The sequence below is a fragment of the Anomalospiza imberbis genome, chromosome 1 (assembly GCF_031753505.1).
Source record: "Anomalospiza imberbis isolate Cuckoo-Finch-1a 21T00152 chromosome 1, ASM3175350v1, whole genome shotgun sequence".
Lineage (NCBI taxonomy): Eukaryota > Metazoa > Chordata > Aves > Passeriformes > Viduidae > Anomalospiza > Anomalospiza imberbis.
In genome coordinates, this window is record NC_089681.1 from 134,965,378 (window position 1) to 134,993,321 (window position 27,944).

The 27,944-nt window shown below is 37.0% G+C and overlaps 1 protein-coding gene across 5 annotated transcripts in view; it reads right to left on the bottom strand.

The window, feature by feature from the left end:
- The window catches only part of ARHGAP21 (Rho GTPase activating protein 21), a 112,664-nt gene that overhangs the window by 25,199 nt on the left and 59,521 nt on the right, over positions 1-27,944 (bottom strand). For 4 of the 5 annotated variants that reach the window (XM_068171611.1, XM_068171629.1, XM_068171620.1 and 1 more), the window contains 5 exons: positions 23,854-23,946; positions 20,733-20,811; positions 15,294-15,348; positions 7,917-7,946; positions 4,471-6,424 (listed from right to left, as the gene is read on the bottom strand). In XM_068171611.1, coding sequence (XP_068027712.1) covers positions 4,471-6,424; positions 7,917-7,946; positions 15,294-15,348; positions 20,733-20,811; positions 23,854-23,946 — 2,211 coding nt within the window. The remainder of the gene's footprint in view (positions 1-4,470; positions 6,425-7,916; positions 7,947-15,293; positions 15,349-20,732; positions 20,812-23,853; positions 23,947-27,944) is intronic. The other variant, XM_068171628.1, reaches the window with a different exon arrangement.

Sequence of the window (27,944 nt, forward strand, 5' to 3'; positions counted from 1 at the left end):
TTATGTCTACAAAATGTATTAAAATAACTATATCCTGAATCAACATTTTCTCAACAGTTACAAAATTCATAAAATGGTTTGGGATGGAAGGGACCCAAGCCGCCTGCTGAGGGCAGGGACACCTTCCACTAGACCAAGTCGCTCAGACACCCACCCAAGCAGGCCTTAAATACTTCTAGGAATAGGGCATCCACAGCTTCTCTGGGCAACCTGTTTCAGTGTTTCACCACCCTCACAGTAAAGAACTTCCTCTTAATATTTTATCTAAACCTCACTTGAAATCCATTGCCCCTTGTGCTGTCACTACACATTCTTACAAAAAGTCCCTCTCCATCTTTCTTGTAGGCTCTGTTCAGGATGAAGGCCACAATTACAGCACCCCAGAGCCTTCTCTTCTCCAGACTGAACAATCCCAATTCTCTCAGCCTTCCCTCACAGGAAAGGTGCTTCGTCCCTCTGCTGAACTTGGTGGCCTTCCTCTGGACTTGCTCCAAAAGGTCCATGTCCTACCTCTGCTGGGGACCCCAGAGCTGGATGCAGCACTGCAGGTGGGGTCTCACCAAAGCAGAGTAGAGGGCAGAATCCTCTCCCTTTACCAGCTGTCCACGCTGCTTTTGATGCAGCCCAGTGCACGTTTGGCTCTCTGGGCTGTGAGTGCACATGGCTGGGTCATGTCCAGCCTCTCACCCATCAGCAACCCAAGCTCCTCTGGGCAGGGCTGCTCTCGCTCTGTCCATCCCCCGGCCTGTGCTGACACCAGGGGTTGCCCTGGGCATCTTGCACCTTGCACTTGTATTGTTAAACCACAGGAGATTCCCATGTGCCTACTCCTCCAGTTGTCCAAGTCCCTCTGGATGACATCCCGTCCTCGAGGTGTGGCAACAGCACATCTCAAGCTTAGTGTCATCTGCAAATCTGCCAAGGTGCACTCAACCCCACTGTCCAGGTCATTAATGAACATATTTACCAACCCTGGTCCCAGTTAAGTACCCCTGAGAGGCTCCACTTGTCATCCACATCTACCAGGATGTTGAGCAGCATTCTACTTTCCATTCCATTGAAGATTAACTCATCCAAAAATTACCCAGTAGGTCATAAAATTATCATTTGCTGCCCTCTAGCACAGAAATCATGCAAAATTTACAAGTCCAAAAACATGCACATTAAACACAATTGCTAATACAGTCACTAATAGGGCAAATGATATTTTTATTAGTCTAGAGAACAGATGAGACCTTTTCTGGGTAAAAACAGTAGACTGTCACTACCATTTTAAGGACACAGCTTTTCTCTGGACCTGAAATAGAAATAGCAGATTTCTGACAACCACAATATCTTGCATTTAGTAGCATATGGAAAGTAGCAAAGTGTGCAATACCACTGTATGTTTATCTATAAAGCTGGCAGCTTCATCACCCCTCAAGAACGTGTGTTTACCTGAAGACTTGGAACACACAATATTTTGCCTTATTTTTTTCAAATAAATCCATTTCTCCCATAAAAGATATTACAGCTACCTACTAGGTTTGGTCTGAACAGTTTTCTCATTTCTATTAATAAGTTACACCCAAAATTTAAATCTCCCTGCTTCTGAGCTACCTTTTTGAAAAGATTAGTGTCAAAAGGCAGTTCTTCAGTAACCCACCATGATCCCTGCAAGAATCTGCTGTAAGGAAGCTCAACAGAAACTCTGCCTGGATTTCTGTTTGTGGTATAGGGCACTGTACTACTTACCCAGGGCTAAAATCGTCCTTATGTTGTGCTGTTCTCAGAAGCAGGTTAGTCACAAAATACTGCTGCAAAAGCCAACTGTTCCTGGCTGAATTTCTACCAAAATATGGTCCTGGCCATATCTACTACTTTTAATAAGCAGAAAGTGGTGAGAAAAATAGACACAGCACAAATATTTTAAACACCACACATATTTTAAAAGGTAGCAATCCGTAGCCTTGGAAGATATTTGTTACCCTCCCCCAAATTTACATTTTTACACTACTCCAAGTATCTACTGTACACTAAGTGTATTAAATTAGTTCTATCCAATAAAACCTAAGAATGCAAAAAACCCTACTATATGGATAGAAGCATAAGGGAAGTAAAGCAATTTGCCAATTCCAAGGTATGTCTTCATTCAGAGTAAGAACCTTCTCAATAATCAGAGAAGGAAAAAAAAAATCCTAAAAACCCAAAAGAAAACCCTAAACCAAAACTCCCAGTGATTTTCCATCTGAAGAGTTAAAAGCCTTTAACTGAATTTCAAAGCAGATCTAGGGTTTTATCTGCCTGATTAAGTACAGCTTTTAACAAGTGAAGTCATAATTAGGCATAATGATAGCTGAACAAGCAAAGTTAGAATAATGCATATAAACTCTAACATAAGAAGTGGTCCACTTCCATAACATCTCATGCTCTTTCTATTCAGAGAGGTTATTTCCACTTCAGGGTGCTGGAGCTGGGGTAGAAGCTTTCCACAGCCCCTGTACTGGCACAGGAATTTCTTGCTAGGAAAACAGCCACAAGGACCATGCTGACTCAGACAGTGCCTAGGCTCTAGAAGCATCAGGTTTCAGTGTATCTGGAACATTTAGGAGGTTTCATTCCAAGAGGCTTACAAGAATTCAATCCCATGTGGTGTTATGCCAAGAGGCTGCAGCAGAGAGTTACAATTTTGTTCCTTCTGAACTGCTCAGCTGCTACCAAATACAGTTCAACTAGCATGTTTAAAGCATCTTTGAACTTTTAATCAACACATTTCTATAAAAGATGGAAGCAAGTCACATAAATAAAAGTTCATAGGAAATCTTTGACAAGACCAAGAAAGGAGAAGGTGTAGAAAAGGTTGGGCTTGACGTTACCATCTTGACCTTATTTTAACATGACATTCCAACTGTATGGGATTAAAATACTCCCACCAAACATGGAATGCAACTAAATCAAGAGCCCAACACTGATTTTAGGCAGAGTAATGAAAAATCCTGCACAAAGAACAGTTACATGCCTCACAAACTTTGCTAATCCATAAACACAGATTGCCTGGGTCTAAAGAAGAATCTAAAATTACACTGATGCATCCAGTAATAACAAGAATGGAAAAGATCTATACAACTCCCATTCAAAATGAAAAACCCAACAAAAGCAATATCTGCTGGCTAAGAAAGCACTTTTTAATGTCTTACCAATATTTTGTCAAAAGACCAGCATTATTGTATCTTTCGTATGATTTCCATTTTCTGATGAACATAAAGCTTCTGCACTGTTTTTTGGCTATTCACTTTCAACTAGTAGCACATATTATAGATAATGCTAGGGGAAAAAAAATCACTGCTTCAGATCCCCAACAGAAGACAATTATGCTGTGACACTGTATCTGTAATTCCTTTAACCTAATGTGTAAAAAAAAAAAAAAATCAAAAAGGATCATTAAAAGGAGTTGTTTTTCACACAGATGAGTCTGAGAATCAAAATTCTGTATTCAGTATTTTCTAAATACTTCCTACGCTAAATTCAAGAGCACAGTCAGGTATAAATCAACTCCTGTGGAAAATGATGCACAGACATCCAGACTACAAAGGATTAAATCAGCCACAACAAAAGAAAATCCAACCCAACAACAACAGCAGGACAAAGACAACAGAGGCATTGACTACTTGGATAGAACAGAAATGCTCTGCACTGTAACACTCTCTTCAGCAGAAGACACTGATTCATCACATATCCAACTTTCAATATAATTTTTTTTCTACTATATCAAATCCTTCCTTTGGTTCTTTTCCTCTTCAGTGCCCTTCCCATAAGCTCTCTGTAATTCCAGCCCTGTTTGTGTTACAGCACACAGGCAAATCATTTTGCCTTCTCAGATTCTGATTCCACAAACTCTTGCATTCATATCTGCATTAGCATCTTTACTTGCAAATCCATTTATTTTTATTGCTATTCCTTCACCCGAAACAGCTTTCATCTATTCCCCACCTGTCTCAGAAAGCTTTCACCATACCTACTCAGCTTAAAAACTTTTTTCCCAACAAATCACTCTTATATGGATTTGCATCCATATTCCCTCTGTACTGGATTCAAGTATGTTTTATACTAGACAAGTAAAAGTATTTGAAAGGTGTTGCAAAATGCCAGTTGTCCATATATGTAACATCACAACATTATGTGGAGCGATAACTACATGGAGTTATGTAACACAGACTTACCCAGAGGGTTAAAGAAAACTCTAGAAAAATATTACATCTCTGTGGGCTTTTTTACACTCATTCTCCAGGACCCCTAAACAAAACAGAATTTTTTTTTCTCCACTGAAAAATATTTTTTCTTTTACCAACCCAAAGTTATTTTAGATGCGAAAAATCTCCCATGCCTCTCAACCTCAGGGCTTACAGGAATAGCAGTCAGCTACCTGGCATCTTGTTTTTCATCACCTTTAGGACAGAAAAGCATTTGATACACACTGAAATTTTAACTCACCAATAAACGGAATTGAAGCCAAAGAGTCACCAGGTGGGCTGGAACTCGATGCCTTCCTTTCCTCTATTCTTTTTATGTGGACTTCTCTCCGAGCATCGTTAGGTAACCAACAGGTAGTGTCCGAGGCTGCCTCTTGGTCATTTACAGCAAGAATGTAGGACTGATGCCTCAAAGGCTGGGGAGTTTGGTGGCCAGAAGGCGATTTGTCCCGCATGACCACTGTGTCTTTGTCATTTCCCTGAACATCCATTATCAGACTTTCAGACTCACGAACATCTTCCCTTTCAATACCATGAATCTTTTGTCTGATGGAACCATCTACATTGTCAGAGGTAGTTAAACACTCACATGTTGGCTGAACAAGTTTGGCAGAAGCTGGAGCCAGGGAGGAGGGCTGGATGGTTTTACCAGATTCTGTTTTGTGATCTGGGGCACCTTCAGCTCGGATCCTTGACTGTTGGTTTAACAGACTGCTTTGATGCAAATGATTTACTGTTCTTTGGTCTTTACTGGCAATAGCATCCAGGCCCTGGTTAAGGGGAATCGATGGTTTTGCTGCATAGGGAGCTGAGTTCTTCAGAGAGCTATTTTTAGAACTTCTGGCTGGTGTGAGACACAACCTTTCTTGTGAAACACCTGCAGATTTTGAAACTCCCCCAGGAGTTTGCGAATCGCGAGAAGGCTGTAAGACTTTCATATCTGGTGAAACTTTCTGAAAGTGAGAACCAGGCAGAGAAGCTCTACTACCAGCTCTCCTGTTGTCTGAAATATAGGTATTCGGAGCAATAGGAAAGTTTTGACCTCGAAGGGACATATGAAATGCATGTTGTCTAGATCTGTCATAAATACCTCGCCGATCATCTTGTTCAGTAAACCCTGTCCATTTGTAAGTCTTTCTCCTATCTCCATTTGCATCTGCAATCATATTCTCAGAATGAAAATTTTCTAGCACTTCACCCTGTTTGCTGAGATAATCCCACGACCGAGCCCTGTGATTTCTAGCATTGACTGAAGGCGAAGTTAAAGTATCTTGTGAAGCACTTCGGGGCCATTCTTTCATCAACACGGGATCTTCAAGCCTTTCCTGGGATACACTTCTCTGCCGGATCTGGACAGACTGCGGAACCCTGTCGTGAGAGGTGCTCCTGCGCCGTACCTGAGAAGCAGTGCGATTTGGCACAACCTGATTATACTCAGTTGTGTTCTGAGAAGCTGCCCTTAAGCTATCTAACCTTTCCTGTATTGTTCTGGAGCCATACATGTGCATGCGCCTATTATCAATGTACTCCTTGTAAGTTTTGTAGGTCTTCCAGTCTATATGCTGGTGGGAGGTTGGAGAACTGTAGTGATTAGTAGAGACTGAGGGCGAGTCTGTGGCTTGAGTAGAAGGTCTAGTGTTTGGGATGCCTTCTGGACATACTACATAATTTGAAGCTTTGCTTACTGTTACAGTTGTATCAACTGGTCTTGTTATTGGAGTCTGGGGAAGTACAATGGCAGTGGACACTAAAGATGGTGGTGATGCAGTGGTCCATGCTTTTAGACCGGTTTGATCTTTTACACCGTATCTTACTTCCTCTGTCCTATGTGATGGACCAGCATGGTTATTTCTGCAAGATGGCAAATCTACAGCCTTCTCAGAAGGCACAATAACAGTCCTTACAGTTTCATTGCAAACGCACACGGCTGTATTTGATTTTGCAATGTCTGTTGGAGATGGAGGCACTTGTATTTCCATTCTGTAGGCCCTCTCTGGCTGTGTCAATGCCCGGACTGGTCTACTGACTTGCTGTTTCCCCAGCGAGAAGTCAGAAGGGAGCTTGTCTGCAGCTTGTGCCTTAACAGAGGCTGTGGATGTCAGGCGTGGATAGCATATTGGTGGTGGTTCAGGTATATTGTGGGCATTACCACTGTAGGCTTCATTGCCTTTCAGGTAGGCATCTTGGGAATACGCCTGGAGAGAGAAGATTGAGTACTCAGTGAGGGAGATGGAAAATTTTGCCATTTAGTATTTGCATGATCAAGCTTCAAGGGAGGGGAACAGGGACAAAATTCACACTCTCTCTAATTTCAGACAAAATGTTAGTTCAAAAGATAAAACCAGCATTCCGGCCTCTTAGAGAGCAGAAACAGACAAGCAAAATCATGACATTCATACCCTCCCTCAACAATTAAAAAACTGAACTGATGACCAATTCTAGGAAATACTGTGAGTAGGGCACTAAGTCAGGTTTCTCAAAATCCATGAGCACACAACACAGTATTTTTCTACCCTTTAATTCTGCTTGCGAATATGATACTTCACACATTTTCCTCATTTAAGCCTCCCATTGCTGGAAACTGGAATTTCACAGCACTCAATAGGTTAAAATGCTGAATAATAAATTCAAATAGCACTAGAAAATTCTCTATACACTTAGGGTATAAAACAACTCTGCTCACTTAATGAAGTACATATGAAAAGTACAGACAAATAAAGATACATACACACACACTCCCCTAAGATGTCTTCTACATAAAAGCTACTGTTCCTAAACATATAATGAATAAATTGAAGCAGTAACATATTGTTTTCAGCCAACACCCTGTAAGTCATATTTTACAGGAGACAGCAAGTACATGGTACACAAATTTTACTGTACAAAATATTAATGATATTTAGCATTTTTAACTTTGAGGTAAAAATAGTATGAAAATTCATATTCATTACTGTCCATGCACTATTGAAACCCAAACTGAAATCTCTAATTTCCTTAGTGCACTTTGCATCTTCACGCATAACAACCTGACTCCTAAGGAAAAAATGGTTATATTACACTTAGTACGTTTCTGCAGCATTTCTGAAAGCAGCATTTGTCATTGTGAAATTAACATTCAAAATAATGTATCAATGAGAAGCATACAGCATACTTAAACAACATTCTATTATTGAAAAACTTCAGCATGACTTTGTTCAGTTTGAACATAATGAAATAAAGAGCCAATGCAGTGCCTGCCAATATAACAGAAGATTAAAATAATTTCTCAGGGCTTTTACACGTTTAGGAGTGCTATCATATCACAGCATTTCCTGTTCAAATCATAACATGCTCAATTCCAGTATATCAATGTGCTCTGTCTTAACTGTAGACAGTTATAAAAGCCCAAGTGCAGCCATAAAATTAACACAGAGCAAAGTAGAGAGGAGGGCGAGGCATTTACAATACTGCTGCAATGTTACACCGAGCATTAGTGAAGTGCAAAATATTAAAGCACACGGAGAGAAAACAGACCAAATAACACAGGCACAAACCACAAATCAAGAGATCAGCATTATGAAGAAAATTCAGCTCAGACTATCTAGTTCATTACCAAACTTGCTGTTTCATATTCTTGCTTCTCACAAATCATTAAGAAAAACATGCCTTACAAAACCATCAGAGAAATGGCTACTGTACATTTCTTACCAGTGCTGTGACATCCTTTGTAAACTGCAGCTGGCAGAAAACAGGAAAACACAGTAAAAACTGCTTACAGATGTAAAGACAGAATTATCTTGTCATATTGATGTTGACTACAGCAAGCTAAAAATACAGCTACACTGATTTCACTGGAAGGTACCAACAGACATAAAGGGCAGTAGAGCATAAAAAATAACTTCATCCTCCTTGTGAGCATGTCCATCTCAGGCTTTATCTGCTCCTTACGTTTATCCTGTACCTTTACAGAAAGCAAAATACGTTTGTGCCATTTTGCCTTGGTGCATCCCTACAGCTGCCTGCAGATCTCTGGCTCCATGCAATGAGATTTCCCTTCCACTACAGCAACATCACTGTCTCTCATTTCCCTGGGCTGCTACCATCCATCCCTGCTTCCTGGTGATGAAACAACGGCTTTATTATGCACTTAAAACAGCACGCCCCTTCCTCACGTATATCCGAACATGACCACCAACTGTCAGCTGACTGCAGCTGCTTTCATGCTGTACATCTGAAATTAGAGGAATGATGCTGCAGAAATACTCTCCTCATGTGATTTGTAATTTTTTTTCCTCCACTCTTAGTGAAAATCAGGACAGGCTTCCACTGACACATTTAATGGGGGGAAGGAACGTATGAATACAAACATTTCTAAAGCTTTAAATAAATGGCTATTTAAGATCTTGATGGGCTGAAGAATTAAATTTAAAAAATTGTAAGAGATGCTGAAGACTCAAATAACAGATTGAGCAAGATCCTTCTGGCATGCAAGAAAAACAAAAACCATCATATGTTGCCCCCTAATCAGAAAATAAATATCAATTTATACAGCTGATATCCCACCTTCTTTGGGATGTGCACACATTACACCAACAGAAATACCCCATTTATGTTTTTGTAAAACATTCCCCTGACAAACAATGCTTCATTGACTTTGACAGCAGAAAGGCTAAATTCCAAAGCTGGTGTGATCTGATTGTAGCCAAAGACTACAAGTGAGTATAAAAGTAAGTTCTCAGCTCTTGACAAAATCTATCACAGGTATTAAAACACCACCTTCAGAAGACAGCATTCCCACAGGGGCCAAAATGAGATCAGCTAGGTTTTCTCCTCCCCAAAAAAATTATGTTTCCATGATAGCAGGTATATCCAGACAGACTGCCAGTTCTCTGTAAGACAGTTACTGAAAGTATGTCTCCTCTCAACCTCATTCCACCCACTACCCAAGAAAACACTGAGACAAAGCAGAACATACTTCCACGAAAAAGGAAGTTTAAAGACAGGATTGTGATACTTCCACAAAGAATATCTGATATCTTTGTTTCATAACTCTGATTAAGGGCCTACAGAAAATAATGTAAATTACAAAGAAACTGATGGATCTGCCCTGCAGATGTCACACTGAAGGATGCATTATCAGCCTTTTTACCAATGAAATATTTTAACTGCTTTCAGCACAAAGTGATGAGATTTTTAGAAGAGGTTTAAAGACTAAGAAATGTGAAATACACCAACGTATTTAATAGTTCATACATTGTTTTGATAGTTAACATATTTTGCAACCACATAAAACACAGCTTGAGTATTATTCTCTCTCTTTAGTTTCTCTAACAATAAATCATGTGAAAAATGCTACCTTAATCTCTAAGTGGTTACAACAGGACACATTCATAAAAATGCCATTAAGGTATGGCTGAATTTTAAGTGTTTATAGTCTTAAAACAAAAAACAAATCAACCAAACAAAAAAAGGCTCACAGCTTAGAGAATAAAAACGTTTTTTTTAATATCCAGATTATTGATGCTCCTAATTCAGACACCAGCCAAGCCATTTCAATTTCCAGAACTGGATACTCAGCAGTTATTCAGAAGTCCCAAAATTATCCAAAAATTAGTCTAGATGTTTTATGAGCTTTTTTCACCTCCTCAAAACAATGGCAGTTTCAAAAGACTGCCATACAAATGCACCTATTTAGAGTGGTATTAACTGCTCTGATGGATAACAGCTCTGCAACAATTACTAGAAGAAAATTGCTGCTCTTACAAGTAAGAACTCAGCATGTTTCTAGTTACTGGGTACCATTTCTTCCCACCTTGCAATCTGGTTTTGTCTGCACAAAGTTTGCAAACTCCTATGGTAAAGGAATAATTTCTTACTGTGAATTTGTAGAACCATTAAGCATTTTAACTCCTAAGGTAATACATTCATGCTATATGATAGGCAAAATACATTTTAAGCAAATAAACCATTTTACAAGGTATTTAATTAACCACCTAAAATTTAGCTGCAGGGCTTTGGTCCCACATATACACCACTGATTTAATGCTATTAGATGCTAGAACAGTAACAGCCAAATGCATGAGGATTCCTCTGGGAAAGAATCACGGGGAAACCCTTTACTTTCAAGAGCTCAACCCAACCATATCCTACACCCATTAGCCCAAATCCATAAAAACATGCAGCCCTATGTTTCACTGAGGATGAGTGTGCTTCACTCCACCACAGGACGAATAGCAGCAGCATTGCAACAGAACTATTCACTAAACTGATGATAAGCATTTTGATGAATCAGAAGCTAACATGCCCAACTCCTTGCAAGACTGAGCTTGAAGCATTCTTCTTTCCTTCTCCAACCAGTCTGGCTTCAGATTTTATTTCCTCACTAGTAAATTGTTCTCTTCCCCAGTCTTAACCTAATCTCACCGTCATCATGAGTATGGAAACTGCACACGAGAAAAGGTTCACAGGTCTCTTAAAAGGAAACATTTTCGACTTACAGTTTGTTCTGGCAAGAATGCTAGTAATACAGCTCAAGTGCTTTCATTTTACTCTGAGACACCCAAAGACTACAGTCAGATAATGTTATTTGAAAAAAACCCCAAAAAATGCTTTTCTTCCTAAAGGCAGTACATTTTTAGTATGCAAAATTTAATGCCTTAGGCCAAATAAGTTTTATTTCCAAATGCAAGCTGTGTAAGAGACTTTCTTGTAAAGTCTAAATTGTGGTTAGGACGGCTGATGCAAATGGTATTTTCTAACATGCATTGCTTGACAACAAAATTTAAGTCTCTTCTTCTAGGTCACTGTGTCTTCACACCACACCCTGCCTCCATATCACCTGACTAGAAAGAAGGAAAAACAAAAAAGAAAAACTGTGCTTCAGTTGACTTTTACTCATTTTTCTGGTCATTCCCATCTAGGATTTTTTTCCTCTACTATCTATGACAAGAGGAATATTTCTGGTCAAATGTGGTAAACTTTCACTTACTGATCTGCAGCTTCATTGGTCTGTAATTTTGAGGAAAGATTAAGATTTAAATTTATCAAAAACATAATAGTAAACAGCCCCCTTTTATTTCCACCTTTACCATAATTCATAGAATGTTCAATAACATCTTTCTCTAAATGAAACTGCAAAGTTCTTTCTGGAAGGCTAAGGCACATTTCAAGAGATCTGGACACTAATAAAATTTAATGGTGACAACACCTAAGACCAGAAGTAACCTCTTACCTTTAGGGACAATTCCTGCAATTAAATGTTTTTTTTAGAAATTAAACTATTGGAGATAGGCTAAAAGTTAGGTAAGATGAACTTTTGAGTGAGTGTATAATGAAAAAAGTGCTAGAAAGTGAATGGTGAAAAAAAGGATACCTTACCTATAGGATGTATGTTTATACACAACATAGTTATGCACATCTACAAAATAATATCTACATACCTGCAATAAGCATCATATATAATGATTAACATGCTACATCACAAATAACTTTCCAAATAAGCAGGCCCAATGCAGATCATAATAAAGATACCATTTTTCAAAGAGTGGTATTTTCAAGTGCCTGGTACTTAGAAAAGCAGTGACTTGTAGGATGTATTCTTTTTTACATATAGGAACAGTTAGCAAGTAAGTACATTCCAACATGAAACATTCCCAGAAAAAATGGTCCAAAAATCCTGAATATGGAGGACACACTAACATACACATGTTAGACACAACAAATCCTACTGACAACGCTCATAACAATGCTCACCTGTAAACAAGCTTAGAAAACTCAACTCAATTTACTCTATGAAGCATCTTTACATTCAGTATTTTCCACATAGCACAAAAAGCCTTTGAACAACTGGAAAGTTGTAAAAATTTTAACAGTATTTTAGCATTAAACTTGTTATCCAAAGGCTACAAAACAGCAACAATTTCATTGAATACACTTGAGAAATATGAACTTTTGTAGTTGACCTAAATGCGTCTTCCCATTTGCATGAAGTCAGCAGTACTAAAACCTACAAGATGCCAAAATTCTGTCAAAAAAGTTTAAGAATGCTACAGAAATTGCATATAGATGCATCAAATTTGAAACATCAAGGATAACATGACAAAAATAATCCTCCTCTTTCTGGTTTAAAAATGGTCATATACCTAGAAATGTTTCAAAATAATCTCTTTTGATAAATTTAAGTAAATGTATCATAAATTTGATGAGAAGCATGAAAAAAACCAACACATACACAACTGACAAGAGCTCAAGATTTTGTTATGGACATAGATGTTTTAAATATCTTTTTCCCCATCTACAAAGTGATATTTTCAACATCACACCCATGAACAAACAAATGACATTGGTTTTACTAATGGTAAGATTTCACATGTAATTCCCTTCCAAGTAAGCACTGTTCACCTACCACAGAGGGCAATGGCCTGGGGATTGGACCACTTCATTGTTACTACCAATGAATGGATCTGAAACCCTGTTTTCAGGAAATTCAATTTACCAAGAGGTTCACAGACATATATGGATATTTCTGAAGACTAAACCCAAGGTTTATAAATAGCAAACTAAGGATAGAAACAAGCAACTGTATTTCTAGCCCTCAGTCATGAGCACATCGAGTAGACTGCCAAGTACTATAAAATTTAGCACAACCAACATTGTTCCTGAATATAATGAACCTATTCCATCCTCTTTGCACTAAGATATGCCACTTGTTAACTCATACTACAATATCCAGTAGTGCTTGGAGTTTTGCTGTTTTTACAGCATATTGGTATTTAACATCAGTTTACAATGAGTAACACTATTTGAAGACATTTGCAGTGACATATGTCACAGAAAACTACTAAGTTATTTAACATTCTATAATAGCTTACATAACACAGCTTAGGTTTAAGTTTTTCCTCTATTACAATTCAGAGGAATTGTAGAGATTCTTCATTTTACGGAAGTTACTGAGAATGTACTGTCTCAAAAGATTGCATATTATTTTAGAAGTGCTAAAATCTTTCCTCCTGTGTGGCGGGCTAAAACAGGTACAATTACAGGCCACAACTGACAGACTCTGTTGTAAGATACAATACATTTTTATCATCTTTTTATTCACCAGTTGCAGCTCAGCCATCAAAAATTGACACTTGGAAGCATGTATACTGAAGTGTTTTGTGACAGGACTGAATGAACAAACTGCTGCTATCAGAGGTCATTTCCAATAGGCCCGAGTACAGCCAGTACAGCTCAGCCTTATGGATACAGGAAACACCTGTGCCTCCATGCATTTCCTCTGGAAAATGCTATGTGCAACTGGAAGCCCTCAAGGGCAGTTCACTTTATCCCAAACAAATGCATCTTAGCAAACAGTAGCAGAAAATCCTTCTGTCATGACCCAACCCAAGAGTGAACAACTGAAGGAACTCACACAAGCTATAGGGTCAATGTAAAGCATTTTTTGCAAAATTATGACTTCACCTGTCAAACCTAATCCTCTATCTTCAACAGAGCAACCTCACATACAAAATTCACAACTCTTATCACATCTTAAAACTCAGAAGGAACATCTGTAAAATGACACCTGAAGATTTTTCATATATCCAGTCTTTCCCTAGAACTTCCACAGGCAGGTATTTTTTCCTCTTTTCTTTATCCCTCCATCTTCTCAAGGAGAATGCCCTTATTTTCTTTTTGTTAATATCCTTTCCTAACCCTTAATGGCAAAAGTCATCCTTTTTTGCCCTCTGCCCCATCTCACCTGTTGATATAACAAGTTATATACAACCCATTATTTTTCATCTCTATTTCACCTGAAGTTTGCACTTTCTGTTTCACCAGCAGAGAGATGATGTGCCTAGGACATTTTCATCCAGACAAATAAAAATGTTTAGCCTTAAAACTACAAATCCTGCCTTGTCCAGATTCTCACACTACTATGGCTACAAGACTGTATTAGATGCGTCGGGCATTCAGATAATTTAAATGTTAGCATTATTCCAGTATTTATACATACACATAGGTCCAATTAAAAAAAAAAAAAAAAAAAAAAAAAAAAAACACCAAAAAAACAACCACCTAAAAATACCCCAACAGCTTTTCTCTCCCACTTATTCATACAATCAAAACTCACACCCTGCCCCCAGCATTTTCTGTGTTGGATTACTGAAATATGTCTTCATCAAATGTTCTCAAAATATCACTTCTAATAATCTTGGCTTGTTGTCCTAACTGGAGAGTTCCTGTACTAGCTTCTACCTTCACTTTAATGCCAAACAAAGCTTTTTTGTTTTTTTCTTTATCCATTATTTTGGTCTGTAATAACAGAAAACAACTACTGAAACCCATAGGTTTTTCTTAAGACAAAGTCATCTCATTACTTCTGTGTGGATTAGAAAATACACTTTCCCGACTACTAACAAGAAAATCTAACCTGCTTGTCATCTTCTCCTCTCCTCTGCTTCCAATTAAAAATAAACTAAAGCATACCAATACACTAGGTGTTATTTTGCTTCTTCACAATATGAGCTTACAGATCATGTATTATTCAAGACTCTTTTGAACTTAGAGACACTAAATGGGAGATGAATTATCTTACTACACATGCAGGACCTCAATTAAAATCCAAAACGAATAGGCACTAGTGCAACAAAACATTTACAGCAGTCACTTTGGCCCATTCATCACACTTCTTGGTCCATTCAAAGTTACTGAGTTATTAATAAAGGCTTCATAGGCTAGTTTTTGAATTCAAATTCTTTAGAACTGGACAACCTAGTTAAAGGAAGCAATCTGATTAATAAATTCTAACATAATGAAATTAATCCAAATTACAGTAAAAATATGAACAAGATGTATTTTTTAACATGCTAGAAATATCATGTGAAGACAGTACTCATGGGAATTTAGACAGGAAGACAGGGAATTTAGATTCCCCTGAAATTTCAGGTATGGCAATGAGGTAGGAAAATATCTAAGGAGTTACGAAGAGATAAATATTAACTCCAATTATTTGCTGATAGCACACTTCAAAGACTTTGTAACCAACAACAGAACATTTTTGTTAGGTAATATACTCTCTGAACAGAAGTTTCATAAACATACCAATTGAAGGATGTCCTCATCTTTTGGCATAACACTAAGTTCCAATACGCTGTCACTGAAAGAAACGGGAAAAAAAATCACAGATAAACTTTTAGAGATTTTCAATTCTTATTACAAAGATAATCCATTTACTTCATAGACTGTTCAAAAACTCCAACCCTCAGCTATTATGACAAACACATGACATAACAAAAGTAATCACTGATTTCCACTAGAATCTTAGGAAGCAAGAGTAGAAGAGAAATCTGACTAAGCCAGTTTATTGAGCCAACACACTGGTTTGGGTAATTTCCTTTTTTTTATTTTTCTTCTTTAAGTCCCAAGGTACACTACTTGTTTGGAACTTCTTGGATAAAACAATGTGACAAATATGTGAATAAAAGCTAAAACCTTCCTCTTTCTTCAATTTAAAACTGAAGTTTTGTAGCACTTTTTAAAATTGCTGTAGTTACATCATAATCACCACCTCATTTGAAAAGAGGAGCAATACCAAGGCCAGTACTGACCTACACCTTCCCACTGCAATCACCTCCTAGCAGGATTAACTTAAACAGTCATTCAGATGACATCTGAAATATGGATGAAAAATGCTTGCAATTTGTAAGTGCTGCATTTGTCAGTCTGAGCTGCTGAAACCACAAGCAGCAGCAGCAGCATAAAGATCCAGGAATGTGAATAGTTCTATCAGTGTGACTAAACACAAGCAAAATCAGGACACCAAATGTACAATGTACCAGCTACCCAGATGAATATTTTAAAAAGAGTGAAATCCACAGCTGGTATCTACTAGAAATAAGGTATTTTCACAAGCAAGAGAGAACATATGCTTGCAACATTGGATAAGAACAGATGAATTTATTATCTCATCTGAGATAATAAATAATCTGTTCACATTCATTAAATGTGAAGTGGAACAGGTACAGAGAAGGACTACAAAAGACAAATGTACTGCCTATTATAACAAGGCCAAAAAACCAAAATGAAGTTACTGTGACTGTTACTTAGAAATCTCACATGTAAGAATTAAAAAAGTATACTTAAAAAAATCTGACCAGTATCAGCATAAGTATCAATGCAACCTAAGTGGCTATCTCAGAAATTAGCTCATCTGTAGTTATTAGTACGATGCATTAGGTGAGGAAAGACAAAACCACACAAAGACTGGCCCAACTACAGGGCTCACCAATCAGCCTATGAAAGCACTGAGAAGGGACCTCAGTTTATTTGTGCAGAAAAGAAAGCCATCATCTCAAAATGTAATGTGTGATTTATTATGCTTTCTTATATGAAAAATGTTTCTATTCTGTGGTTCTTTTTCCATTTTCTAGCAACCACAGACGTAAGGCTGAATTCCAAAAGCAGAGTAAGGGTATTTGGTTTCACAATCTTTTTAAACCATTTTATTCATTTTGGAAAAGTGTTCTCCAAGCAGCATAAAACTTACTTTAGTCTTAAAACTGAAGATCAGCAGTGATTTAAGCTGTTGTTTTTTTTTTTTAAGCCCCCACACATCTAGGTAAAAGTAAGTCTTCAAAAGCCTTGTGAAGATTATTTTAAAATACTGGATTATAAGAAACAAGAGAGTATTGACTTTATGTGCATTTAAAACAGCATTTCCCATATTGACTGAATGCATAAACAGATGAAGGCATTTTTAACAAAGTGTTCAGATTTCAGTTCTACACATGGATAGCATGTATGTAAATCAGGCAACTGCTTACTTGCAGGATGAAGACCTTGGATGTCAAAAATATGATAGTATTGCTCCTCTTGAAGTACTTTTTATATTAAAAAATATAATTTGACACAGAAAAAAACCATACTCATTGAAGTGTTTTGCATGTTTCTCCTCCTCCCCCTTTTTAAGAAAGTGATTAAATCCATGTACACAATTAACATCTTTTTAGAAGACATTCAAAGGACTAAAGGGTTCCATTCAGAAACAATGTTTTACATGTAACTCTAATAACTACTTAACTATCCTATTCCTGTTTGCCTGAAGAACCTTTTGGAGACAATATGGACGTTCTTACTTCATATTTTGAGACATGCTCTCAGGATGTTTTTTCATTCTTATATCAGAAACAAAAAGTATTAAGGAAGACTTCTGGTTTATTGTACATTATAATGTAAATGCAAATTATAAATTAGAAAATGTTAGTAAAAACCACCACACAGAAAGTAATAGTCTACACTGGAGCTCCAGACACAGTACTCAGAACTCTCAGAGGTATTTATCATTCAAATTACTGTCATTACACATTCTGAGAGTTAAATTCAAATGTCTTGATTCCAAGTTATCAAACTAAAAAAGTAACCATAAAGTCTATCTTCTGATGCATTATTTTGTATTAATGAAACAGATTCAGTAGCTAAACTCTACATTTCTGTGTAATCCAAACACTTTCAAGAACAGTTTGAAAAGAGAAACAAGCAGAATAGGCAATCAAATTCCCCACTTTAATGAAAAAGGTGGGGGGGGGAAGAGAAGTTGCAAATCAGAATCTGTTTCTTCTTTTATTTGGAATAATAAATGATTTACAGAGTTTATGTTAGAAATCAACACATCTCCAAGTTGATTATATATGTAAACAGATAAGAATAAATTCTTAATGGATCAAACCAGCAACTGTTGGCAAAAAGCAGGAAATGTAGAGTTAAAAGTGTACTCATGATTGATGTTACAGGACTGTAGTTAATTCTATCAACTCTTCTGAGGTGTGCCTTTCATGTCTCAGAGGAAGTAACTAGTTTAACTTTAGGTTTTATGTTATCTCCAAGCAGAGGAAAATAGAAAACACTCTAGACACAGCTTGAAACTTTTCTGGGAACAGTACAGAGCATGGCTGAATTATATCCTATCCTTAAGTCCCACTGGAAGATACAGGTATCCTTTCATATAAAGCAGCTAAGTTCTAATGTCTGCAGCATTATGTAATGAAGACAAGCAGCTAAAATTGAACAACATTTTAGAAAAATGTAATAAGCAGCTACAAAAATGGAGACACAGAAGTAATCTAAAAAAACCTGCCAGCCTGCATGGAGTTTTATTGCAAACAGCTGAACAGTGAGCAATGGGGAAGCCCTCTCTTTAGAGAGAAGAGAGAATGAAATGTGTTGTGACCTTAAAAACTGCTCTGAAAATGAGTAAAATGACAAAAGAATAAGCATTTACACCCATCAATATATTTGAATGAGTAATTAAAAAAACAAAAGTACAGCAACTAAAATGTCTAGAAAACCAACATACAACACATTAAGACTATGATGAAAACTGTCTTTAGTCATAAAAAATATTTCAGCAGACAACTCAGCCTTTCAGCAAGCTGCTTTCACAAGGCCAACTAAAGAAGCCAAGGTGTGCTGGATGAAAGATCAGCTAAGATACAAAACACAGCTAAAACTGTGTCACTGGGTGTTTTTAATGTGAAGACATTCAAGAGTGAATTTGTGCAAGGCCAACCTATCAAAAATTACTAAATCAAGCAGTGAAGATAAACCCTGTGGTTCAGTAGCTTCCTGAATGAAGGATTTATAGAAAGTGGGCTGGTATTATCTGACCACTCAATCACTCTGTATTTTCATGTTTTCACAGACTTCAAAGAAATCTTTACTGGGTGCTATCTAGAAGATAATGGCATAACAGACCATCAGTCTGATCCAGGTGGCAATGCTAATGCAAGAGCAGCATGCACCATAATGCAATTTTATTTGCCATGAAATGGCAACATAAAAAGGAAAAGAAACCTTATGTTCAGACCAAACTGCTCTGAGCTCAAAAATACTGTTTTCAAGCAAAGAATGAGAGACAGCTGATTCTTCAGTCACATGAGAAGTACTGTCTATAAGCTACAAGATACACCTGACGTGGAGTCTGAGTTCGCTTTGTGGATCAGAATTCATATTTATCTGTTTATCCCAAGAGGTTCAGCTGTAGACTTCCTGATGGTTGAATATGCTGTATAAAACGCTCAAGGATACACATGACCTTTTGTTACAATCTTCTGTGATGTACACATCTGGCTCGAGAAAACAAACTGTTCTGTCCTAACAAACAATAGCATCCCTTCATCCTCCCTGCCCTCATGGAAATCAGGGGGATAGATGCAGCAGTGTGCTACACCCTTCCTGGCTGCACTAGACAATCACTGACAAGGCCTTGTCCAGGTGCTCCCAGTTCACCCACAGTGGACAGGGGTTCAGTTCTACTGAATAGTTCACTACCTACACTCACTGAAAATACACTCGATTCACAAGCACACCTAGAGTTAAGAATCACTGACCACACAAGCCACTCAAAGATGTGACTGGTCTCTTTCTTGGATTAAGAGAGTAAATTGATCTACATAGCTGGGCATACACTGTATCTTGGGTATACACTATTGTACAATAGTGTTGCTTGTAAAAACACAAAATAAAGAAACAACGCATGGCTAGTGTTATGTCCAGTGAAGGAAATAAAAAAGCCCATCTGAACAGCCCTTGTACAGACAGCATTAATCACACAAAACATGTTTCAGTCTACCTGGTCCATCACATCTCTGGATACAGTTTTGTTGTTTATTATAAAAACCAAAACAACAACAAATAACCAAAACAAAACCACAGAGACACAAACCACCCAAGGTGGACACATTTTGAACAAAATCTTGAATAAAGACATCACTGAACTAGGAAGATCAGAATCTGATTTTTCCTTCTTCAAACAGTAAGCATATCTAAGTTTTAGCACATGATGAGTCACTAAAAATATGACATAGGAAATGTACTTAGAAAACATTCCTTCATGCTGATCATAATACATCTTTTTGCCACATAGCTCAGTATTTTATTGGAAACTTGTCGCTATAGAACAGAAATTGAGACCTACTGTAAAAAAGGAGGCAGACATGAGACATGAAAGAGTCTCTGGACTCATGCATAGACATGACTTCACAAGTGCTAGTGAGTTCAAGCAGCAGTAAATATTAGTATTTTCTCTACTCTGAGCAAGGTTCATAATTTGCTGCAAAACCGAGGGAAGCAAAGACGTACTGCAGATATTCTGCAGGTGTGCACTAGCATAAATTTTTCCTTCACCAGATATGCTGATTTCTAATTCTTAGATCTCATAAGCAAGGTGGATTTTATAATGTTTTTTTCCAATTGACACATGTATATATACACCTAATCTATTTTCAGTTCAAACTTCCTCTATAACACTTGGTGCTGTTCACTAACAAGGGACAAGAACCAACAATAAAAGGACTGTAGTACAATTCAGCACACCTATTCACGAACTTTTCTCACCAATCAACAAATATATGAAAAAGGAAATAATAAAACTGAGTGTGTATTAATGAAAATTTAGTAATACGATGACTTTTCAAAACTCCCATAAGTGGGCGTTTCATGCTCAGCATTCAAGAAGTGTGGCACATGATAATGCTATTATCTTACCTGTTCTGTATTAAAGCAATGACTTGAGAATAGGTCTTCCCAATAACACTTTCTCCATTGACTTTTATAATTCTGTCACCTGTAGAGGGAAATGTTCAACTGAAATTAGTTTGTCTAGATGTTTTTTAAACAGTTTTTATCTTGTATTTCTATACCTCACAATAATCAAGAAGACCCATATGTTACATTCAAGTCTTCCTCAAAAACAAAAAAAGATTTCTCAAAATATTTTGTTATACCTTCCTCATTAAGAGTTTCATATATTCTCATAAATGTCAAATATATTGTGTAGAGCTATTTTTAGCCTGTGATGAGAAACCTATCCTGTTCTCTTGACCAAACGGTATTTAAGACATCTCCGATCAAAAGAGCAGAAAGGTATCTTGAATTTCCTAATGAGGAGAAACTGGTCTGAAGGATTACAGGGAGGGAGCTTCAAAAAGCTACTGGAGGAAGAAGAGCTGAAAGAAAGGACCTGTGCAGAGTGAGGCAAAGGGAATGGCTTTTTCAACACTGCTTTAGAAACTAAAAGCCTGTTTTGTTTTTCTGGCATGATCAAATCAAAGCAAGGAAAAAACTGTTCACCCTGACTACTCACCCTGTCTTGGGGACAATAATGCTTCAAATGCTTGTGCCCTGAGGAGGTTCCCCATATAGACTACACAGATCTGACTTTTAATTTTGTCTACAAAGTAAACATCATGCCAATAAATTGGTGTGATATTTTCAACTTTATAAAAGTTTACCTATTCCCCTTCATCCACTGGTTACCTTCTTGCCAGAAAGAACTCTTGAGTTTTGTCTCCTGCTTCCTAAGCAATGAAAGAAAGCTTGGAGGCAACAAGCTCTGAACCCTGTCCTGGCTAGGTCATACCGCAGAACTTCCCCAGAACACACCAGATCCTTCTCTGGGACTTCAACTGGCTCTTTTCCAGGTTGTTTAAGAACAGCCTGCTATGTGGGCTACATTGCCACAGATCTTTACTCAGCATTCCCACTAAAAACTATAATTAGGAATATCATTAGAGTAGGTCATATAATTTTATCTATACTTGTGCAGCTTTTATTTTTCACAGAAGCAGACTAGATTACACACAGCAGTGACACGAGTCTACTTGAAATAGGCATCCCATGGATCTGCCAAAAGATCTGATGGGGACACACTGCAGAACTGATTACATAAATGACATGAGCACAGACAGCTCTGCAAGTACAACTTTGTTCTGTTTCAGATACATAGGAAGGGGAAGTCAGTGCCTGTAGTGCAAAAAAGGAAACTGAAACATGAAGGCTTTTTCTAACAGCTCTCCATCAGTCTGGTGGCTTGCTACATATTTTGATCAAAGTAGAAATTAATCAGAATGCCACTTCCACATACACTTTAGTTTTTTATATTCCTGCATACAGATAAATAACAGCATGAAGATCAAGACATGGGAAATACAGATCTGTTTTGGCTGTTCATATTTCAATATTTCTAATATTTATTAACTCCATAAAACTATTTTTAATTAAATGCCTTAGAGGTTAAATATGGGAGAAGTATTACCTTTCTAACTCTAACAAACATGATTTTACAGGAGTATTCAAAAATACTTCAGAGTGGACTGTCTTATACTTAAGATAACTGTCTCTGTTGCTCAAATTTGCAAGAATATTTAAAGTTTTCTGGTGAGAAGCAGCCAAGTAAGCTCCTGAAATGGAGCTCATTTATCATGGGTGATGAAACTTACATTGCAACTTACAGTATTACAAAGGACCCTGCAGCAGTGAAACAAGAATTGACAAACTATTTCCTAAACCCATATTGAATATTCAAGTATTTTCATTTGTGTGACCATGAAACAGAGCAAAGTTACATGAGGGAAAAAAAACCCAAACAGTTAATAACAATAACAGTTATTATTCTACAAAATAAGAAATATATACAGTGTCTGCATAAAAGGTTAAGCAACCTACCTGGCTGAATATATTCCCTGAGTGTTTTAGAATACCAAGTCAGAGATATAATAATATATTTCACCCTAAAATTCATAAACAAGAAATACTGGCATGACCTAATTAGATGTAACTTCTATAAGCAGTGTGTTTAAGAACATTCTAGTTATTAAAAATGCCTTCTCTCCTTTATTTTTTGCTCTGTATTCTGGGCTCCTAAAAATCTCTTCTATAACTAAAAATAAAATATTCTTTACAGATTTCATCTCTCTCAATTTGGCAGACACTGAACAGAGCAGAAATTAACATGGTTCCTCTGTACAAATTCAACATATGCTGCATTTTATCAAGCCAAAACATCTTTATATAATAGCAATCAAATTTTGCCAAAGTAGCCCTTCTCTAAATAACTATCTAAGGAGGAGTTTAAAAAACAAACAATACCCTTATGGCGTACAAGTGGGATCTAGAACTGTTTTTAAACTGATCAACCTAGAAACTTTGTATTTCTTTAGTAAGAACATACAAAACTTATCCTATTCCAGTCAATTTTAGGTACGTAACTCTTTTCTAAAAATATATCAACATCCCATTATTGACACAAGTACAAGCCTTTCATATAATAGATTTTTTGCCATATTTTGTAAGAAACCTGTATTCATAGTATGTATGTAACTTCATCACCTGTAAGATTTTCTATTCTAATATAGTTTTTTAAATTCTTTTAGCACTTAAGTAAAGATATGACATAGTTCACAAAGAAACCTCCATGTTTTCTGTTCTCCAGTTTGATTAAATGAGCAATTGAACAGAATTTTGTAAGAATAGAGAGACTTGGACTGTTCCTATTTGATTTAAAGGCGGTAGAGTAGAAAAATTTTATTTAATGTACAAAGACCTGAATGTTTTCAGGTTTCCAATTTGTCTCAAACCAAAGAAATAGGAGCTTACAGGTATTATTCTCCTTTTTTGCCTCTTCTTCACATATTTTATTATTCTCTTAAAGACAGCAAATCAAAAAGACTAAGACTTCAATGCCTTAATAATGAAAACAAAGTTCCAAGGTGAAAAACACTGGAGGACAACTTAAAAGCTTCTAAAGGAAAGAACAAGGTTTAAATGGAAGCAAACTTAAATCATATGTATTTTACATCACGTACATAAACATGCTATTGAACAGTACCTGTGCACAGCCCAGCTTCAAAAGCAGGTCCACCCTCTTTAACTTGTTTAACAAATATGGTATCCATTGGCTCCAGTCTATTTCTTTGTTTTCCTGGGAAAGAAAGAGTATTTCTTAATAGCATTTCACTGTACTGCATTACAATGTTTTCATTTAAAAATGCTTTGGGATGCAATCCTGCTGCATTCACAGACACATACAAATAAGTATTAATGTAATGGAAACTGAAAAACAAAATTTTAAAATCTTCCCTTAGAAGGAAAAAACTAAGCACTGATTTACAGTTCTCAGGGACCAAAAAAGTGATTTTCCAACCGTGTTTTTCAAAAACTCCAAGATGAAGTTGAAAGTTTTTTCAAAGATTTACCAAGGTTCAAAAAGAAATTTATAATTCAAATTATATGCACAGCATATGTCTGCACATGCTGTATGTCTGTATATACACAACTTCAAGTTAATCTACAGTAGTTAAAAGCCATGTACAGCTGTATTTTCTTGCTTTCTCAATACACACTTAAGTTCTATACTTCCAGAAACATAGGCACCTTTTGGTTTTCCATGCCTGTCACCAAAGCTAAGTAATTCTTTGTTAAGTAGCCACACTTCTGAAAATCTAGACAGAGAGGGTGGGGGTATGTACAGCAAAACAAACAAAAACACAAAAAAAAAATCTCCACAGTTATACAGGCTAAAATACAGTGTAGCTGTCCTACATTTGCACACAGCTGGAGTAAGCCATTTTACAGCATCTACACAGCTTCACTGATGGAATTATTGTGCCAGTGAGCTAAAAAACCAAAACCAAACCTCCCAAAAACCCAATTAGTCACAAAAAAGACCACCCAGAAATAATGAAAAATAAATAAATACATCCATAATGGCCCTGCATGGTCCAGTGCTCACAGAACCAGTGGCAGAACCAGAAAGGCTACAGCCCGATAAACACAGTCTTAAAATGCCAGAGCTGGCTCTGACAGCCTCTGTCACTCCCAACCCCTGGCTCCAGGTACTATCCCTGTTGCACATTCCAAGCTAAGGAAGTGCCACCTTTGGAGGGTATGTGAAGAGCCAGCCCAGGGAACTGACACAGCACAAAAATAAGCTGGGTCTGAGCTTCCATTTAGCAGGAAACCCCAGTTTAGCAGAGAGAGAGAGGCTTAAACTGAAGGAAAAGAAGGAACAGCTCAAGAGAATAAAGGAATTGCTTAAAACTGGCATTGCTGATAAAAGAAACTCCTTAAAACTGGCCTTATTAGGATCTAACCATTTCTGAAATGACTGGCCTTTGACTTAGGCACAAGTCTTAAGCTTAGGCTTTTGAAAGTACTTTCCCCACAGCTTTAAATGTTCCACCTAAAATGTTTAATAAATCACAATAGTATTTATTGAATATAAATAAGGTGCCCCCTAAACCTCTTTTTTTTAGTTCAGTTTCCATGTGGGCAAAGTTCATTTGAAAAACTTTAATAAACTGCAAAAAACCAGATCACCCTGTGACTATGATTCACATTTTTCAGATCCTGGTTTTAACCTAATGCCTTTATTGTGCAGATCCTCAAGTATCCTGCCATTTTACCATAAAACAGTTCAACAAAATGGCTCACTAATATGGCTCTAAAGGGCCTTCTCAAAATAGTTCCAGATTGGGAGTAAATAATCAAAAAGTTTATTTGACAAAATCAGATAAATACTATATATAAAGCAACTGAATTATAAATCAATAAACTCCAGCTGGCAGCTCAGTCCCCAAATACTTACAATTTGATTAGCAGGATACAGCTACAAGACATACAAAATGCTCTTTGTGAGCCAAAGTTAATATCTGTCATTTTTAATCTGCAGATTTAAATAGACACTGAACATGTGATGGGTCTTGTCCTTTAAAAAGCCAGTAACATTTCAGCAAGTTTAGAGAAGCTCCAAGATTAATCTACCCAGATGCTACGAACAAAAGGTTGCTTCAACCGCTTACAAGAATGAAGTTAAAATATGACTTTTTATAGGACCACCAAACATCCTTCCGAGTGCTGTCACTTAGCTTTTACTGAAGACACATACATTTCCTAAAGTGGCAAGAAAAATAAAAATAATACAGCTTCCATGGCACATTTAATTTATCACACCTCAGCTTCCTTTATAAAATACTCTTCAAAAAAACGTCAGTGGCCTTCTGCTAGTTTGCTTAACACAAGTGCTGCTTTATGCCTTGTCCATACCTGAACATGCAAATCAAGAGGTCAGGCACAAAGTTTTTCCCATTCAGTATGTAACACAGAACTCCTTTAATACACTTCCCACTTCTGAGTAAGAGGGGAAATTTGCCACAATTTATGGAGACCAGAGGCTGCAGGCTTCCCTGACACCTGACTTCTGACCTGCCTGTCAGCTACACCAGGACATTAACGGCACTCACCTCACATTTCCACAGCTATTTTATCAATCAATTCAGAAAGCTAATTGCTCATTAAACTTGGCTCTTTGTCCTACTTGCAGAAGGAGGTTATATTAAACAGTATTTCTTACTTCCTAAAAAAGGTCAACCACCACACTAAAATCTATTTAAGGGCAAAAAATCAGGATAAAAGGTTCAAAATGTTTATTACATTTACAGGTTCATTTCACAATTCAGCACCATCCAAACAGAAGTAGAAACAAGAAGAAATCTTAGAACTCTCAAGCGCTGGTAGATAAATATATGTTCTTCACTTCTCCTTGATCGTCTACATATTTAGATACAAACCAAATCTTCTTTAATCAATAACACAGAAATGAACTTCCTTGAATACATAACCTCAATGTACATTTATACTTGGAGTTTGAAACTCGAGCAAAGCTAAGCAGTATTTTTTGACAGTAAAAAACTAACAGTACTTTTTCAGACCAGCTGAGGGGAATAAATCTTGAAAATGTGCACTCAATCATCATAGAAATAAACGTCAAGTAAAATGCATTATCTAATAACTCACCTCGTGTCTCAAAATTTAACATTCACTACACTCTGATTTAATTATGCCTAAATCTCCATGTGGTCCTGTCTGCACCCAATTATCAGGCAAAAGCAAGATGCTGCCTAGAAATGAGAGCCTAAACTGCCCTCCTCCTAAACACCACAATCTAGAACAGAATATCACAGCCAAGAGATTTACACTAAGTTCTCCAGCTGTGCACTACATTCTGTCAGGATTAATGATTATTGTTTCTAATATTGAAAAGACCAATTTTTTGCAGCATGCCAGCAATTCCTGACAAGGTGATGCAACAAAGAACAGTAAAAGTAGACCTCTAGTTTGTAAGACATACAACCCTTATATAAAAGGCTTTGTAAGATATAAAAGCCTGTGCTTTTCCAGTGCTCATTACTGCATATGATTTTTGCCTCCTTCCTCCTTCTCCATACTTTTGTAAGCAAAACAACATACTTTGGAATTGAGCATTGCAGGCTAGCAGCAAATACAACAATTTCTCTCAGATCTTCAACAGCAAATGAAAAATAATACATCATGCACACACAAAGAACAAAGTGTGAGCTGCCAGTAACACATTCACATATGCAAGGAAACAGCACATATGAAAAGCACAACTTCTGTTAAAATAACTTAATTTGTACTTAATTCCCCCTGAAATGTAGCTATAAAGAGAGATGTAGTCTTACAATAGGGCAATGAAAAGAAAAAAGCAAATAAAGCTGGTTACTACACAACTCAGCTGATTAGAAACTGAAAAGCCCATCAAGTTGACCTTTCCTGTACCACTTTGTAAACACTTTTGTTTTGTAAACACTTTTGTTTTGTAAACAAAATCACATTTTTTACACATGCTGAAAATTTCCAGCATGAGTAAATGGTCATCAGTCAGTATAAATTCAAAGGCAAGTTTTTGTCCAGGCAGTAGTGTAGTTTTGCTAACAGAACAACTAAAATACTGCTTGCAGTGCAATGACTTCCTTCAATGATGTAATCTAAATGAAAATATAACTTTAGAGTAAGCAAACTGGTGTCTGAACTTTTAATTCAGAGATTCAGCATCATCAGAAATAAGGAAAGAAAAATAAATCCCCAAGTACATAGAAGGCTCAAGACAAAAACTCATTG